This window comes from Falco rusticolus, chromosome 5 (assembly GCF_015220075.1).
Source record: "Falco rusticolus isolate bFalRus1 chromosome 5, bFalRus1.pri, whole genome shotgun sequence".
Classification (NCBI taxonomy): Eukaryota; Metazoa; Chordata; class Aves; order Falconiformes; family Falconidae; genus Falco; species Falco rusticolus.
Window position 1 is genome coordinate 60,606,242 of NC_051191.1, and position 19,670 is coordinate 60,625,911.

The 19,670-nt window shown below is 42.1% G+C and overlaps 1 protein-coding gene across 1 annotated transcript in view; it reads left to right on the forward strand.

Annotated features, from left to right (window-relative positions):
* Positions 1 to 19,670, forward strand: part of NUAK1 (NUAK family kinase 1) — a 49,523-nt gene that overhangs the window by 12,257 nt on the left and 17,596 nt on the right. The window contains exon 2 of the mRNA XM_037388826.1: positions 12,009 to 12,129. Within this exon, the coding sequence (XP_037244723.1) occupies positions 12,009 to 12,129 (121 nt within the window). The remainder of the gene's footprint in view (positions 1 to 12,008; positions 12,130 to 19,670) is intronic.

The following is a 19,670-nucleotide window of genomic DNA, read 5'->3' on the forward strand; positions in this document are numbered from 1 at the left end:
CAGTGAAATGCATGTAATTAGCCTGACATTAGACTTTATTGGGGCTACTGGAAGAACTTTATCCTGGTTCAATTAATAAGACTGTTCTTACTTCACAGCATCAGAGGTAATATATTTCCAGGAAATGTAGGAAATGTTGAAAAATGTCTTATTTGGGAGTTGGTTCTTAAATTATTTCTGCAGTTTAACTGAGGAATGCGTGGTTCAAATGAGATTAAAGCTGTAATTTCCAGAGTAGCAATGCAGCTTCCCCTTTCAGGATTGTTTAAGTAAAAAGTTAAACAAAGTGGGTTAGGCAGTCTCTTGCTCCAGTCCCTTGTGGACAGCAATTCACATTGTGCAGCACTGCTTTAATAGTCCTGCTCAGTCTGACATGATTCGTGGTATTTGCTGAGATGAATTTCTGGACGGAGCAGCGTGAGAGGGAATTGCTCCTTGCTCTGAGGAAAGGGGTATGTCCAAGTCTGTGCGAAGGTCACTGGCAGGGTGAAGTGGGAAGCCTGCACTGCTGCTGTTGCACTACCTCACAGCTTAGCTTTTGGCAAGGGGATCCCAGAAATCCGAGCGCTAACTCTCCCTTGTTCAACTGACTGCGGCCAAAACACATGCCAAAAAAGGTGTTTGTGCGTGTTGAAGAAGGGGGCAACGGTCCTGGAGATCACAGGGTCTGGGGGAGTTCTTAGCCAAAAGCTTTCCATCTAGAAAAAAAATAGCTTTGCTGTTTCTCCCCTCCAAAGTTAACCCTCCCCATAACTACTTAGAACAACTGTCTGCAGTTGTGAACTCCTCTTCTAACAGGGAAAGCTAGAATTATGCGTTTAAGGCTGCAAAATTGCTTGATCACCAGCTACTTAATTGTAGGAAGGCGTGATTCGTTCCTCGCCCTCTCACATTTATTCCAAGCCCAACTGGCTGTGGGGAGCAAGAGTGTTCCTGTGTTACTCTCTCCACTGAGCCGTTAGGGTGGCCCTGGTCATTTACTTTCAATAAATAGAAGGGAACAACAGGAGGTTCCTCTACCTTCAGGGGTATAAACATTTCTCAGAAATCAGAGACGGATTTCTTCTGGGGAAGAAATGTCAGCAAACTCCTTTCCTCCCTCTGTAGCAATTCCACCATGTTCTGTCATAAATTCTAGGACGGTCCCTTCCAAAAAGGGACCATTAAATAGGTAACGTCCAGGCAGAACAATGTAATACTGAAGAGTGCTTTTACAAAGCAAATTTAATATTGCAAAGTGATCTGCAAGCCCTGGAGCAAAATAACCTGGGTGAGGCTTTGATACACATGATTGCCAATCTTTTTGTTTTCCAAGAGCACTTTTCCAGATAGGATGTGGGTTTATGGTTCACTAGATTCCCACCAGAAAGTGGTGTTTATATTTTGATCCACCTTAAATCAATTTAGAAAAATATACTAGATATAGGTGCTTCTGATAGTTCTGTGTCATTAACCTTTCCAGCTGTGCTGTTTACATACATCTGTGTGCCTCCTGTGATATAATCTGTGGCCCATCATCCTTGTGCAATGATTCCCTGCTCATCAATGTTAATCCAAAAGCCTCAACTCTATAAACTCAACTTTAAAATCTGTCCACGCTTCAAAATTCTAATTTTGAAAATTGGATGTTAACCCAAAATTCCAGTGGGTTAATTTTGAATTTGAGGTGGTCAAGCAGTTTAGTGTTGGGTTTTAATGAGCATTGTGGTGCCTGAAGGTATGGACATTTCTTCAACAAAAGAAAGACTCTTCCTAAGTTTTCCTTGTACTGTTGTGATTCTCATGGTGAAATAGCACTTCCTTTGTTCTTTGGACTGCAGAACCAGGAGAGCAAAACTGGAAGATCCACACAATACTGGGAGACTTCACATGTGTGGCAGAAGGGGCATTGTAAAGATGTGCAAAACTCTCAGCAGTTCTGAGGCTTCTCTGAACTCACAGAAACGTGAGTGAAAGAGTGAAAATAAGCCAAATTACATTTCTTTACCCACATCTTCCTCAAGCAGAACATACCAAAGAACAAAAATGCCTTGTCAGGTGGCTTCTTGGAAAAAAACTAGTTCTAAGAAAGAGTTCAAACAATGTCTAACCCCATTCCTTGTTTAATGTGAATTACAGCCTTGCACTGATTTAGCACCTTTCACCTAAATGTGCAAAATCACTTTAGAGACTCTGGTAATTGCTGAGGTTACCATTATTTAGCAATTGTTTAGCCGCCCATTGCAATAGTTTGCAGCAGTTACTCAGAGGGTGTGAATAACCCCATTTCCAATTTAAATTATTGGGAAGAAATACGTGAGACTGTGTCATTTTCAAACTGGAACTAGATCCAGGTATCAGGTCTCTACACCTCTTTTCTTAAGGAAGTCATAAAGGGTTTTTTCTAACAAAGTAGCCAGAATCTTGGTTTTGCATTTCATCCCAAATCAGTGCCTTGAATACTGTGCACTCCTACTTCAGAGGATTACTTCAGTGTGGTTCACTGCTTATTCACAATGAAAAAACAACATTGAATTACAGTCCCTCTCTGCTGCCCCAGGTTAGCGTTTTACATGACATCAGCAGCTGTGGTAGCTGTGAGATCAAGCTTCAAAATTAACGTGAAATCTATCTTCCAGTTTTTGCAGGGGGAATCTGTAATACCCATGTAACACTGAGAACTGTAAACTTGGGGCTTGTGAATTCGTTCACTCCTCTTCAACCTGACTTGCCAGTATTTTAATTAGTGCTAAACAGTCTGTGCACAGACTTGCAGAGAAATTAAAAGACTGACTGACACAGGATTTGCTTCCAGTGACTTTTCCTCTTTTGCACATGTGCTGTATGGAGCTGTGCTGTTTGGAAGCTGATCAATAATGATTGCACAATTCTAACCTTATTTAAACTATGATATAAACAGACATGATAGAAATGGATGCTACCAGGTTTTTCCTACTTAGAAGTGAAGTCAGCTTTCTTCTTTCTGCTCCACACCCCACCCCCACCCACCCCCGTTTGTGTGTGTGTGTTTTTTTTGGTTTTTTTTTTTCTCCTTTTTGATTCCAGCAAAATTGTAACCTGGAAGAAAAGCAGTTAGACTTTGTGAAATCCCAGTTCAGTGTAGCATTTGGCTTTAGTAAACGTGGAAGCCAAAAATAAACATCTGCTTGGCAACTTCACCAGAAGTTAACTGTAAATACAGTTTTCATCTTTTCAGTGAATGTGGCATTCAGTGCTGGTTAACATCCATTAAGGAGGAATGATCCACAGTGGAGGTTGTAAAGCAGTTTTTTTCTTTTAAATACAGTTATGAACCTCCATTGCCTTGGGGAAATCCCCTACCCCAGTTTCTTTCCAGATATAATTTCTTATGTGCCAAAACATGAACTTCCCTTGAAAGCTTCAAGGATGGGATATTTGTGAGTTATTAGGCTTTGGAAAAGAGATGATCTTACATCGATCTGTGCATGACAGCCCCAAAACTTTAACTTGGCCATTTTTTTCTCTCGTTAGTCCTTTAGAATTAGATCATAAGCCTCTTTTTTTGCAGGCTGGGTTATGAACATTTTAAATATTGCATCTTTGTATATTCAGAAGGATAAGGAAGTGAATTAGGAAAAATGTAAGCAGTCCTACTCTTTTCTCCAGGAAGGTGAACTGAGCAGTCCTACAACTTGGGAACTCAGTAATGCTGTATGCAAAGCTTTTATTTTGGGAAGGGAGAAGTTTTTTTGGTATATTTCTGACATATCAGTAGACTGTCCATTTCTGAATTCTGCAGCCCTCCCTTCTCCCTGTTTTCAAGATTCACTGCCTCACTATGAAAAATCAATAACCAGGTTGCTAGCTTGTGTTTTCAAATGCTATTGGAAATCAGATCTGTGCTAAACCACATGAATGCTTTTTTTAATTCCTAGTGGTAAATCACTCCTGAAATGTTTAATACAGAGCTCTGTAAGATCCATCTGGTGGTAAGAATTCTCAGCGTTAAACGAAGAAGTATCTGCCAGATAAATTTGTCAGAGGAGAGGCATAGTGTAAATATGCCAGGCTTCATATATGTTGGTGAGGATAGTGGGTACCAAACAACAAAGGGATGTAAATTTTCCAGTAAGGCAGTAGTTACTCAGGAAATGTGCTCACAAATCCTGTTAACAGGCACTGAATGCGGAGGTGAGGAAAGAAGTGGAGGAAGGGTGTTGTACATGTTCCTCCTGGCACCCACTTTGTATATGTATGGCATAAATGTGTTCATCTGGTGCCTTCTACTGCTTATTAAAACTTGGTTCCACAGGTGTTTTTCTCTGTGAGTAAAGGGGGAACTGGAAAGCAAATACAACTCCCTTACCTAGTGTTCGTGATTTTCTTTCTTGTTTGTTGATTCTTGTTAATTTATCTTCACTTGATGAATCATCATTTATATTATGATAACAGCAACTATGTCCAACATAACCAGAAAAGGAAAATTAAACCTGAGGTAACTGTACCGTGGTTCTCCAAGAGGCACTGGCACATTGTACCTCAGCAGCTGATGCAGATAGAATGTTAACATTTATCACGCTGGCTTGGGACTTCTTGTGCCTTAGCGCGAGAGTGAGTTTCTCCACAGGTAGTGTAGTGATAGAGTGGCAGTAAATCAGCTTTGGTTTTTAGAAATACAACCTTTTTTATGTGGCACACTGGGAAGAGGGGAATGAAGCAGAGAGGCATAGATGTTTGCTATATGCTTTTGCCATACAGAGTGAGGCAGCTGTAAAAACCACCCTTGCCTCTTAAAAGCAAATGAACTTGAAAGGTGCACTGTGACACGTGCATCCTCACCCTTTATGTGCGCAGCTGCTGGCTCACAACAACAACAACAGTGTTTTGTCCTTGGTAACATCCATGACATGAACAAACATGCAATGGAACAGAGTAATGGGGCAGAAGCCCTGAGATTTAAATCAGCAGTCTCACTGGGTGCAGATGGCACCAGTTACCGCTTTGAGCAACTCCCCTGATTACTGCATAGTTTGCCAACATATCAAACAATAGAGTTGGGCCGTTGATAAATAATTAATAAGGATTTTGTTGCATGCTTGTCTCCCAGGCAGTATCGCCATGGAGATGATCAGGCTTTTAGGATCTAAAAAGTAACAAAATCCAAAACAATGGGATTGTGTAGACCTTGCGCTTTCTGTGAAAGAGAGAGATCTCAGAGATGTGTTAGCAAAATGCACAACACCAGGCACTAATTTTACTTCAACTCACAGTGGCCTTTTGTCCAGCTTTTCAGTGAGTGCAAGAAGTGTTTTCTGTGATTCTGCAGAAGCTTGTTCTTAGAACTGCATGTCCTGCATGATGCTCTTTGTTACTGCATTTGGCCTGGGATTGGAGTCTCAAGGTAGGGTGTGTTTTTTTTCTAGCAAAGGACACAGCAAAGATATACTCGTGTAGGATGAGTCTTACAAGAAGTCTGCATGAGAATACCCTTTGCAGAATTCTTTGGATGCTTGGCTTCCCTGTAGGGATATCTGCCCATGACTCGTTCTTCCCACCTGGAAGGTCCAGAGGCCAGATAGGCAATTATTCAGCCCATCCCCAGCCTTTCCTTTCTCTCCTTTGTATAACCTCTGGAAGTGCTGTTTCAATGCAACTGCATTATCAGCACCCCCCTCCTTATCACTTGATTGCAGCAACCTCAGGGACCACCCAGTTTCATAGCTTTGTTTCTCTTCCTCTTGTGTTGGTGGTGTCTGGGCCAAAAGCCATAGGCAGAGACTCCCCTGGAAAAAACATAATACGGTGCCAGACTTTATTCTTTCTTGCTCAGCTCTGTGGAGCTGGAGAAAGAACAATGTGCCTTTTCTCTCCCCACCCCCAGACATCCTCTGCTCTCCCTTTCTCTTCCCCCCTGGTTGATCCACCTATTCTTTACCTCCCCGCCCCTGTTGGCACTTGACTATTGCATTTCCCACCTCGGAGTCTCAAAGAAAGGAAGCAGAGCTGTGAAACCAGCTGGGCTCACCCACTTCCCATTGCTGGGTGGGGATGGCCTCAGTTCACAGCTTTTGGAAAGGAGAGTTTTATGTGTATTTAACCCTCCCCTCCCTCTTCACCCAAAGAAAATAGTTTTAAATAATTTTCTCTAAGCTGCATTTTTAACACATGTCTTGGTGGCAGCATGCTGGTTTCCCTTTCTTGGGGGACTGTGCTCTCTGTCCTGATGTCATTTTTCTGACTCTCCACAATAGTATTGCAAGAGCCCACTGGAATTTGCTCGAGCATGGGCGGTATGCACAAGCGCTGGAACCAGCTTAAAAGTCACAGCCCCCGCGGTGGAAAAAACCAGTTTATTCATATCTCATCACAGTCCTAAAAATAGCCTTGATAGATAATAAAGAGTGGAAGATTGTTTTCAATGGGACTGAATGTACTGCATGCAGAAATTGCTGGGGAAGGGTGAGTGTTCAGGTGGTCGGCCTCAGTTACAGCACTGCTGGCTTAAAAATCTGTGACTTTCTGCACTGTGGCTAATTCTACCTTTGTTTATATTCACACACCTCGGCTGGAAATGAGGGAAACATAGGTTCATTAGATTACAACAAACACATGAACCAACTTCCTGAAATCAAGTGAAACAACTTTACGCTCTGTTGAAAATATAGCTTTGTTGCTCATCGCATAAATGATGATGCCAGCAGTGACTCAGCAGACGCAGAGTTGTGATATGGAAGTGGGCACCTGCTGCCTGCCATGGCCTTTGCCAGATACAGAAAAATATCTCAAAGTCTAAGTATGTGATGGTCTTGATCTGCCTCTGTAAAAAAGAAAATTCCACTGGTTTTGCTCTGCCCAGTGGCTGAGAAGCTCATAAAGGAGGAGAGATACTTCTCTTACAGATAGGACTGAATGTACAGAAACCTTTGCAATAGTCATATTTTTGAAGTTATTTATAGTTCAATTCAAGGTATTTGTACCACACAAAAGCAAAGGAACATGAAGTGTGTTGGAAAATACTGAATAATCTCTCTACACCAGTTCATAGAGGGAGTATAAATCCTTTTTCCAGCAAATGGAGACAGGTAATTTATTGCAGCCTTGGAGAGCAGCTTATTTCTCCACGCTTCCTGCCCAGCAGACTCTGCAAGCTGACTCACAGAGGGATGGGAAGCCAAAAACTGTGCTCCCTCTTTCCTGTATGCTTCTGGAAGGCAGAGCAGCAGTGGAGCAGGGACTGTGCCCGTGCAGAACCATTTGGAAATGCCTGGCAATATTAGAGGTTCACAACCCCCTGCTTTCTCCCTTGTGCCATGTGTTTTGGAGAGGGTGTTCTCTCTACCTGCTTCTGAACAGAGGCTGGTACCAGAACTGGCAGTGCAGGTGCAGGTGGAGGTGGTTTCAATGCATCTCTGGTGCTCCTTTCTCCCCCTCTATCCCCGTGTGTGGAACCATGTTGCCATCAGAGCTGGAGAAGAGATACTGAGGATGTTCCTGGTGTGTACAGCTGGTATTGATCCCCAGAGGGACTATCAAATGGCCTAGTTTTGAGCTGTGACGCTGTGACCTTGGTGCTTATGCATATATTTAACTTTATGTGTGTGAGCTATCCCACAAAAGTCAACGGCCTGCTCACATGTGTGAAGTTATGCATGCGCTAAAGCGTTTTGCCAGATTGGATACTGTGTCTATAGGGGCTCTGGGTGAACTTGAACTTTGTTGGGGTGAGAGGCTTTAGATTTCATTATTAAAATCTGATATGTTACACTGTCTGAGTACAAGGTCTTGGAGTTATCTCATTAAGACAAAAAGCTAGGAAAAATACAAATTCCTCCACTAGTAAAGTTACTAAAAATACTATAATTAAATTATCTAAGTCTTAAAACCAGTAAAATATATTGAGAAAATGTGGTAGAGATACAAGTACAGTGTTTTGAGAGTACCGAAGGGACTAACAGCACTTTCTCTGCAGATCTTGAGCTGGAATATTTGGAGTAGTTAATGTAACTGATGTAAAAAAGCATGTTGCGTTTGACCCTACTCTTGATTCATAGGCTGTGACCCTTAATAAATTTTGATGTTGCACACAGTAGAGCTGTTGCTTGCAGAGAAAGCAAGGAAAGTAAGCAGGCAAGCAAGAAAGAAAAGGACCTAAAGAATGAACAAACAAGTTCTTTCATAAGGTATTTCTCAATTGAGATTATTTCTTATTAGCCTTAAGTTGTTCGAGTTCATCATGTACCATATCTGGCAGCAGTCCTGTAAGTGGGGTTTTGAAAAATGGAGACAGCTCTGTCTGGTGTTAAGAACATAAACTGTATTTTCTGGAATATGTTTCTGAGTAAAATACGTTTCATGAAAGAAATTCTATTATTGGTATTTTAGAATAGCTGTAGGAAATAGCTGTTTTACAGCCTGATACCCTAACATACAGCTAGGGATCTTACTTTGTTCAGAGAGATGAAAACAATGAAATGTATAATAAATACCTAAAATGTGATCATGACTTGTAATGTTTCCATTAAATACTACCAAAAAAAAAAAAAAAAAAAGAAAACTGGACTGCTTTCTGTTTTGTGTTGTTTTTTTTCACATCAGTAAACTTAAGTCGAAGTACCCTTGCTGACATGGTTGGAGGGGGCTGATGCAGGTGAAATCCTTTTCTTAGAGGGGAAGAACTGTCCTGCTGCTCCGCTAATCCTGCTTTGGGATGCAGCCTCTGACAGTGACAATCCACTGACAGTGATCGCTCACTGTTTGCCCTTTTGGACCAGGTCACCAGCAAGGCTGTGCGCTCTTGATAGCCTTTGAGACATGGAGCCTGTCCTATCCACTTGGGCATTGCGCAGGCTGCCAGGCAGATGGCGCAGAGTAAAAAGCGTTTATTGAGATGCCTTCAAACCTTTCACTTCCCTGCAGCTCTTTTTGAAAGGAAAAATAGCAATTGAACAGGGGGAATGGTATTGGAAATCAGCCTTTAAGAAAGAAATCAGATGGTTTGTTGAACAAGGCGCTCCTGTGGTATGTTGCAGAGTTTGGGAGAGAGAAGCAGGCAGCAATTTCTCAGATGCTGCTGTCCTAATTTCCTTTAGGAGTCATGTCAGCTTTCTGTTTTGATTTCCTCATATCCGAAAGGTGGACAAATAGTGCTGTTTCATCGCTAGCCTCCCAAGGTTTAATTAATAAATGGCTGCACTCTGCTTTGAGCATCCTCACGTGCTATGCAAATACAGTGATATTATTTCGTTAGTACACGCGAGTGTTGGAAGCCTCGCTCCAATATGGAGTGCTTGTGCTGGTAACAGACTGTGCCCCCGCTAAAGGGCCGTTGCCTCCTCTGCAGCGCTCTTGCTGTTTGTCAGGGTTGCATGGGGTGGTTTGTGCATGGGCAGGTGGATGCTTAGCAGGAGCCAGCTGCCCTGGCTCTGTTGACACTACTGGAGTTATGATAGTTCACACCTGGCGATTGTCTTTCCTTGTTTCCAAGTGCTGGTCACTGTGTTCTGAAGTAGCTGAGGGAGGGAAGAGAAAGTCCTGAATGTTAAAACCCGAGAGATGTGTTCAGCGTGCATTCTTTCCTTATGTTGGGGTGAGATCTTGCAGCCTGGATGTCACTGACAAAACCCAAGTACCTTGACTGGGCTGCTGAATTCTACCCCTGCAACTGGGAAGTGATGTTTTCAGGAGAGCTTAAGAACCATCTTCAAAATTCGGTTAAACTTTTACAAATAGCCTTTATAAATTAAGGCTCCTAGGTGCCTTAATCACTTTTCAGCAAGGGGTGTGAGACCGTAAACTCTCTGGTCCTGTTGAAAAATATGTTCCCAGGCAACACATCTGTTTGCATTTGAAGATTAATCTCAGCATATATTTTACAGAGTGTTGCCACGCTTTTCAATCACATTTGCATTTTTGTATCTAAAAATATATGTTTTCATGTATGCAGTTATTCCGTGGAGGCCGTTTGCAGTAACTATGTGTAGACGTACAAAAGTCCTGTCTGTGAAGTACAGTCAAGTTAGTAGGAGATTGGCGTGCCCTCTGGGGTGCCATTATTACTTTACCAGCCATGAATGGTGAAGAATTTGCTCCCTGTTGTATATCTGACAATGAAACCCTTCTTAAATTCTTCCTCAGAGCCAAGTACAAGGCTGTCTCTTAATAAAAATGTGTTTTTACCCATGTCTATATTTATTTCTTGCAGGAATGCACATGCTGCTCCAAGAGCCACCCACATCCTTCTTGTATACAGGGTGTATTTGCATTTGTAGCCTGTCCCAGTGCAAACATGGGAAGGGGGAAAAAATCCAACCTCATCTTTAGCATTAGTTGCCTTCGCCATCTCTAGAATTACTTGGAGATTATCTTGATCATTCATTCAATTAAGATTGGTTGTAGTATCTTTCTAGAAATACGTGCCACGTAGGTAAGACCATGGTTATATTGTTACTTTTAAAATCTCTATCCCAAATGTTTGGGTCAAGAGGAAGAAAATAATTCGTTTGGTTTTAACATGCAAATCTTGAGTTCTGCTTTTTGTTCTGCTGTCCCAAATTAGGGTAGCACTTGAGCATGAGCTTGATTTTGAGCATGTGCTGAAATCTTTGGGAATTAAAGGGGATGGGACATGTGCTTAATGCTTTTTTGAGCAATGTTGCTTTCCCGAGTCCAAGGCTTTGTAGGAAACCTGGTCCTTTAAACTAGTTCCTGTTTATGTACATTTCAATTTTATAATATTGTAAGTTTTTCCCTTTTTTCTTCAATGTCCTCAGTGCTACATCATATAATGAAAGCAATACTGGTCATGCCACTTGCAATTACTGAAGCAGGCAGTGAAGGAACTTGGGAAATCATGTAAATCACAGATTTACAAGTGTTTTCCCAGGAGAGATCCACACTGGTTGGTTGCACAGAACGACAGAAATTTTGTTTACCCATAAAAGGGTGGTCATCTCAGCAGGTCAGTGATGTTTTTCAAAGACATATCGTTGATTTTAACCTAGCTGGTAATTTATTCCTTGAGCTCTGGCTTACAAAAATAAAGCAGGGTGAATATTGAGTATAATAAAGGTTGTGCTGCCATTCAGTGCGCACAATGCCCTCACCTTCCCTCTCCCACCAGCTTCTCTCCGTTGTTGGCTTCTTCATTTCTTGTAGGGTATGAACTGACCTCCGCGATAATTTATGGCGTTGTTCAGATAAGCCCTTTTTTCACAGGCAATACACATACACACACTCACAAGGGCTGTTATAATTTGAATTTATATTGCAAGTTTAGCTATCACTTCCTCTGTTCCCACCCTGCCTTTTGGAAAGATACCCAGTCACACGATGTGCTTGAGAAAAGGTTGCTGATTGAGGAAGGATGCAGGAAGGATATGGTTTTGCAGTGATTGCATAAGTGCAGTGTAGGTAGGACCTGAAAGCCTTGGGTTTATATGAGGACGAGTTTAGATATGAATTTCAAAGAAGAGTATCTGATTTTTAAAGAAGTCATAACTCCTGAGCAGTTTGCTTGCTTTAGAGAACCGTGGAGCAACCCATATTAATGTGATCCTTAATGTATTAACATGGACAAATAGAAATTTTTAATTGGTATCCTGAATTCCCTGCCTCTGTTCCACCAGAGATCTCAACTTTATTTCAGAGAAATTGTCTCCAAAGCTTCTATTTGCAACTGTCAGATGCAATCATGTCTAAGCAAATGCGCTTCCCATCAAAACCGTTTGGGAGTTTTGCCATTTGCCTCACGTAGAGAGTACTTAGGCTAACACAGAGATCCTTCCAAAAGATGCTGTGTTCCCCCCCTCAGTGAAGCCCTAAGACCTGAAGACCTTAAAACTTCATGTCACCCATTACTGTAATGAGAGTGTATTTATTGCTATGCAATGAAGGAGCTGGGGCATGGAAGTTTGTATTTTAAAGCTTTGTTTTGGTCAATCCATTTTCTGCCGGCGTCTAACATCTGTATTTATTTTTTGAACTCTTCTTAATGGATTAGATGCATCTGTTCAGTTCCAAGAATAATGCTTGATTTCCTGAATTTATAGGTTGCAATAAAATCCATTCGTAAGGACAAAATTAAGGATGAACAAGATATGGTTCACATCAGACGGGAGATTGAGATCATGTCATCCCTCAGCCACCCTCATATCATCACCATATATGAAGGTTAGTGAATGCAATTCTCCTCCCTGACTGCTCTGTTATATTCTTGCAGACATGATGTTCGTGTTTCTTGAGATCATGCACCAAACTGCTACTCCTAGTGTAACCCATCCCTTACCAAAGAGACTGTTCTGAGCACTACATTCCCTCTGAACCACCAGTGGTTCACAGATGCATAACCCTTTGCCTGGAGGAGCTTCTTCATGTGTGAATTGAGTGCTGTGTCTGTGGCAGGTGGGAAATTGTATCACGGCAACTGCTTGCTCCTGTTGGACAGTTCAGTTTAATTTCACCCTCAGTCGCATAGCAGCCTGATGTCCGTTCATGTCCCCAGCCCCTGAACCAGTCCTTTTAGGTTTTATTTTCCCTGGACTGTGCAAGACAAGTCTTGTCTGCTCTAGGCCTTTGGTTCTCCCTTACCTGCCAGTTAGCCTTGCTGGTTCTGTTGTTGCTCCTTTCCCCCCTGAATCCCAGCATCCGCTTCCTATCCACCTCTGCACACTTTCCTGTTAGTCTGATTGCTGGCGTATCATTCCCGTTTCCTTATCCTGTCTTCCCTCTCTCCTTTCTTACTGGGACAGCGCTGGGAAGCCTGCTAATTCCTGCCTCTGGGAGCTGCTCCCTGGTCACACAGGATGGAGCAGGAAGCCAGGGGCATTCCTCCCTGATTTGCCTGTTTGTTTGTTTATATATTTATAGTGTCACTCTGTAGTAAAATCTGCTTCTCCCTCCTTCCTTCCTTCCTTGCTTCCTCAAGTAACATCCCAGCTCTAGCTGGGGTGTTCAGACTGGGTGCGTGCTAAAAGACACCGGCCAAGAGGTCTGTTGCTGCAAGAAGGGTGGCCGCACGGTGGACCTGGGGTGTGGATTCTGGAGGTTCAGGGGGACCTGGGTCAGGCAGCCCTGTCCCTGGGAATTGCCTCTTCCCTTATGTGCAGAGCAGGCAGCCTGAATTTAGCCCTACATATTTACATATCCGTGAGGTAAATGCGCAAGGTGATGATATGTATATGGCAGCTCTGCTCTGAGAGTTAATACAACTGATTAAAACAAGGGCTGGCTTGGCGTACGGTTACAGTATCGCATATTGAGTTATTCAAAACCATGTTCTTATACTTGAAAAGAGATGAATATCTGTCTTTTTATTGAATAAACTCATAACAGGATCTGGGAACAGAAAAGGGGAGGGATGCTGTGTCAGCATGTGGGTTGCAAATGGAGCAAAAGTTATTTCAAATGTGCACAGGAACTCAGAAAGAAAAAAGATTAAGCATACTGTGGTCCTTTGACCAATTGCCCTTCTCTTCCTTACTTTAAATAGTTTTTACTGAGTTAAAACATTTGTAAAAGTTAAAAAGATTACAGCATTTTTAAAAAGCAGACAATAAGGTCCCGTGGGAGCAAAACTTTCCCCCTGGCCCTGTGGAGGGAGGAACAGTGCTTCTGTAGCAGAGCCAGTAAAGCTCCACGATGGAGGGTTCATCCTGTCTGCAGGAGGGTGAGCGTCTATGGCAGGTGATGTTGTGGTCCTCTTGTGGTCCATCAGCCAGCAGCAGTGCTTTGTGGCGATAAACCTGGAAGCATTTTTTTCTCTCATTTCTGAGTTTTCCATTCTGTTGCTGGTTTGTTTCCTTTTCTTTTTCTAGAAAGCAGAGCAGCCTTTCATGGCTTCTTATGTGTTTAATTCCTGGCCTGAAGGGATGGGCAGTAGAAGTTACCTTCTTGGTTGGACTGTAGTCCATTAGAAGGAATTACATAGAGCAAGAGCGGTTATACAGCTCATTCAGCCTTTCCAAGCAGTTAGAGTTGGTATTCGGCCTTCACAGGCAATACTATAACTTAGATATGGTGGCACTGGGAAGACATGTAGTTGTACAGCTGAGTCCAGAGGAGAAGTTACGTACTGCCCAGAGATAAGGATGTGAGCTCAGGGGTCCTTAAGAGTGTGGTTCATTTTAAGCTGAAGAATGTTTGTAGTGAAGGGACTACATCTAGGACTGAAGTATTTGTATCCTCTTGAAGTTGGATTTTAAATGCATTGCTATTGCTCCTGAGTGATGCACAAAAAATGTGATAGTGTTGCTATCCTCTGACATAAAATGTTGAAGTTATTCAGTCCTCGGGGATGGGCTTAATGTCACCAAATGTGAGTCATCCAATATTTAGGCAGTTGGTTTACACTAGAAGTCTAGTGTCCCTCTCTAGTCAAGAGAGATCAGCATCAACACAGGGTGGTTTGCTCCCTCCTGGGAGATATTTTTTCAGATAGGTGGGATAAATGACATACTGGAGGCTCCTGCTTGCTATAGGTGGAGTCTAGCTGACTAACTTGGATCAGATGCTTAACTTTTAAACTGAAGCCACCCCACAGATATTTTTATTCTCTCTCACTAATTTTTACTGTAGGTTTTCAGACTGCTGTGCACATCTGACAGCACTTTTGTAGGGGCTAGGTTGCACAGATCTGCCTAGCATGGACAATGCTGTATCTCCCCGTAATATCTTTGAAAGCTCTTTGTGTTGCATTTACAAACATGTGTTTTCCTTAAGCAGGATCCTTGTTTAGGTACCCTTTTGACCTGCCTGCTTAAAAACAATTAACCTCTGAATTTGTCAACACAAGCTTATCTTCTTCTTCGGTTGTTTTTTTTTGTTTGGTTGGTTGGTTGGTTGGTTGGGTTGTTTTTTTTTTTTTGATACCAAGGAAATTTGGAAGTCCGAAAACAAAGCTTTCCAGTTTAGAGATTTTTTTTTTTTGGTTTTGGTAACCTAATCAAAAGGCACGAACCTCGGCCATTACTGTGAGGGCAGATGTACAGTTGTGACTCCAAAGAAATTCCATCCTCTCAGCAGGGCTCTAATTGGCAATCTGTTGAGCAGGGCTGCAAGGGAAGTGCTCTTTCAAGTGACTTTAAACTCCTTGAAAGGGACTGGATAAATGAAGCTGGCTTTGCTAGTAGTGTTCTGATTTCAGCACATAAATTTTAATTTATGGAATAATGCCTCTGTCCATTCATCTGTCTGTCTCCCCCCTGCCCTTCCCCGTTTCTTTTTTGCCTTGAAAACTCCAGGATTTGATAATAAAGCCTTTGAGAACAAACATATTTTTCCAGGGGCAGCCTGAGTGCAAAATCTATCTCATCTGGCAATACTTTATAAAAGTTAAACCAGGGAAAGAGCATCAGGCCTGATTCTGCAAACATTTAAACATGTGTTGGACCAATCATGAGAGTGAAGTTACCTTTGGTACGTTCAGGAGTGAGCATTTGAGTCTTTGTGGTGTGAAATACAGAGCCAGTCGTGTTTCTGTGCTGGAAGACTTGTCCTTGGTCACCACAACCATACAGAAAAGTTCACCCATTTGCAAAACACGCTTAAAAACGATCAGATTATTAGTTAATATGTTTGTAGAAATAGTTTAACAAATATATTCCCTGAAGAAGTAATAAATAGTATGATCACAGTTTGGTGCCCGTGGAACTTGATGGCATTAACGTGAACGAGTAGCTGAAGGAAAGCATGTGCTGAAGTGCTTTGCTGGAATGGGGCCAGGATGCTTAGAACAGTGCTGGAGCTTTCACAGCAACAAGGCACAAAAAATGGATTTCCCATGTAAGAGGGGCTTCTTACTTTTTTTTTTTTTTTTTAGGTTGCGTTTTTGGTACTTCTAAGAAAAAGCACAGAGATTCTCTGGCATGTATCTACCAGTCCACAATGACTTGAGCTAGGCTGCATGTTTTGTAATCAGGAAACTGGTTCAGCTTTGCTGTACTTTCACATCCCAAAGGCAACAGAAGAAGATTTGACAGCGTGTAATGATGGTGGCATAGTACTCCAGGATACTCATCTTACTTGCCCAAATACATGTTCAGTTTCATGCTTTGTGCCGGATTTCATGTAGCAAAAAGCAAATGCATGTTTCATGGTGTTTCAGACACAGAGAGGCTTGTCTCCAGTGCAGGGCTCCTTGAGTTGTGTCAGTCAAGTCACCATGTTGTCAGCAAAAGCAACTGCATTGCCAAAAGTCTGCGTGGGTGGCAGCCGGCAAGGTGAATGGATGTGAGTCATTGCAGGCAAACTGTGTGTGTCCCCAGCAGCACCAGCTCAGGCAAGTGTCCCCCACTGCCTGCGGCCATGTGCACCCTGGGATGGTGCTCGGGGCTCGGCTGCAGCTCACACCATCAGTGGGTTTGTGCATGGGCAGAACAGAGTTATGTGTCTCAGGCTGACACAACCCCAGCCTCTGTCCCAGCCTCTGCTATCTCCTGGTTTTCAGATGTAATCAAAACAAACTTTGGTGCTTGATGACTTCACCCCTTCTGTGTGCAAAACACCTGAAAGAGTCAAAAGTCTCTTAAAAACATCACGTGGATGACTGGGCTTTAAACAAGAATGAGGAAAGTTGGAAAGCTGGAATGTTTTTTTTTTTTTTATGTAGCCAAGAGAAAGTACTTCAGCAGTGACACTATTTAACCACATTTCTAATTGTTTTCCTCTAATTATGTAGGCTTTTGACCTTCAAGTGCTTTATTCCCATTGTTTCCAGTTGATAACATCCAAGAACATAAAGTAATATTTCAAGAGTCTGGCGATCATAATGAAAGAAATATAAACAAACTTAACTCTTTAGTTACCATGCCCTACCTTTATGAATTTCCTGTCATTCAGGGTAATCGGCTAAACACTTTGTCAGACATGACATGAACTCAGACGTGTGAGATCACTGGCTGCCCCAATTCAGATGTCAGAATGATTGCAAGCAATGACGACATTTATTTCCATCTTTCTATTTACACAGTCCTCCCACTGCAATGTAAATGTTTGCTTGTCTGAAGTTCCTCAGCAGTTTGTAATCATAATTTTAAAAACCGGGGAATTAGCTCTTGTATTCTTTGCTGAAACAAAAGACAATTAGTGTAACATGTTATTGTGGCCAAATTAGCAACTCTCATTTTCCTTTCCTTTTTAAAGAGTAGACTGTCAAAATCTGCATATCCTCAGTCTCATTCTCTGAGAAAGAACCTCAGCAAGGATAATGGTTCTCATTCTGATTTAATCTCCTCACTGGGGAGTAAATTCTAGCACGCTGTCTGATGTAAAATGATTATTGCAGGATCTTAACTACACTCCTTTAATTTAAGAAGAGATGCAATTTGGCTGAATAAGACCATAATTCAGAAAAACAATTTAACATAAGCTTAGCTTTAAAACACATACATATCTCACACTCTTCCATTATGATTAAGCATATGCATAAATTTATGCATATACAGAAAGTGGTTTTCTACATTGGACCTTGAATATTTTCATGTCTACTGTATGCATTATTTTAAGAGTAATATGATAATAATGATAATAATGATAATGATGATAATAATAATTCCAAATAAAAAATGCGCCAAGGGGCTGTAAAACTTTCAAAGTAGTCAAGAACACAGAAGATGCATCAGGCTGAATTTCTAAAGTAAAAAACAGTTTTCAGTACTTGCATGTCTCATAATTTGAGCCTTATTACACAAGTGAGGTAATTGGGTCATACATGACTTTTCTGAATGAAAAGGTTATTCTAGTCTGCATCTCCAAAATTAAAAACAAACTCGCTTGTTCTTTTGATTTGGCTGACCTTTAATAAAAGAGCATTTTGTAGCAGTGGAAAGGTACTTCTGTCTGCGGCTGTTAGGAGAGTAATAAAAATACCGCTGAATGGAAAGACACCAGATGGAAGGAATGTCAACATACTGGAACTAATTTAGGAGATTGCTCTGATAGAGAGCAAAGGCATGAGGAGAATTCAAATGGTTCCAGTGCGAAGAGATTGGCTGAGAATGGCCACCCCTCTTAAACTAACAAACTAAAATCCTTACCCCAGGGTTACATGTAAACCAAATGGAATCAGCCCACAAGGAGGTAGTGCATTAAAGGGGGAAAAAAAAAAATCCAGCCCGCTCGTTTGACTTTAGCATCCTGTAAGCTTGGAGGAAGGGCAAAAGCCTTCTACTTTGTTTTGCTTTTTGAATTTGCTAGTAAGTCCAAAGCAAACTGTCCTAATAGAGAGGTGTACAATGTACTGTTAAATCTTTGACTGATGTTTGCAAAACCATGCTCATGTGGGCTTTCAACACTTTTAGGGTGAAGTCTATCTTAGCATTTAAGAGAGACAGTGAGTATGTTCATCCAGTGTCAGACTCGTCCTGTGGAGTTTCAGCGGTGGTGACTTCGGTGTAGCTAAAGGGAAGAATTTAGCCATAGGGTTGAAAAGAAAAGAAGAGAGCTGATCACCAAGAGGTCCCTATGCAACCCATACCATTTGGAATATGGAAAGCTGTAGATAGAAGCTGAGTTCATAATTTCACAGCCTCTAAATATAAATAAGTGGAGAGATTATATGCAAGAATTATTGCTGTAGTAGAACAGCCTGTGAAAGAGACAGATTGTTGACGTTACAAAATGTACTTTGTCTCAGATATGTCTTTGGTAGTGGGAAGTGAAGTTCTTTCCCAGTTTCACATTCATAGTCTTCAATGAGCTCTGAAGCCAGCAGATTTGGTTTCAATTATCAGCCTAGAAGTATAGAACTTTGTCATTTAAAAAAAAATAATAAACACACGCATTAGAGTTAAGGGGGAATTTAAAGAAAAGCTGTAAGAAATCTTTCTTTGACCATTGCATCTTAAGCACTTGCTGCTTGGGTAGAGTGTTGCTCTTGGCCTCTGCTAAGGCTCTTGGGGTGAGCAGACCAAGTCCAAGCAAGCTTGTAGCCCACTGGAAAATGCAGTTTCTCCACATTGTCGTGGCCCATGTACATTAATGTAGTGCTTTTGCTCACCTCCTGGAGGTACAATCACATTGTTCCTTGCACCTTGTGATACATCCCGTTCCTGCTCCCATCCTGTTCCTGATGGGCTCTCACAGTGCTGTCCCTGCCTCCTCCCCTGTGGCCAGGTAGAAGTGTACGTAGCCATCTCAGAAGTCAATCCTTAATCCTGCAGTCTCTGTCAGCAAAGGAGTGCTATTGTTTTGCAACCACTACCCTGCAGCACTTGACCATCGTGGCTAAGGTAGTGCAGCAGCCCTCCCACCACGGTGAGGTCTTGCTGCAGCTCTCCGTGTAACTCAGCTTGCAGAGTGCTGGAAATAGAGTGGCTCAGAAATAAATGACACTTGTAGCAAGCATTTCTCCTGCTGCTGTCTCCTTTAATACATGGAGCTTGTGCCTTGTATCGAAGCAACCCACATCTCTTGATTCGTGATTGACAGGCCATCTCTCCTGCTACCGCATCTGGGTGTTGATGGTGACAGTTCTCCACTGACCTTATTTGGCCAATTGTTTGCAGAGTATCAATGGTTGGAAAGAAGTAAGAACAGCCCCATCTTCCTTACACATAACCTTTCTCCTGCCCTTGACCTTGGTCAGGGTTGAGGAGCAGGCATGTACGGCATGGCCGTCCCATCAGTAGCAGGCTGTGGGATGTTCCTGAGGTGCAGCATTCTGCTGAAGCCATGCTTCGCAGTTGGCAGTAGGTGCAGCCAGGGTTTAGGCACAC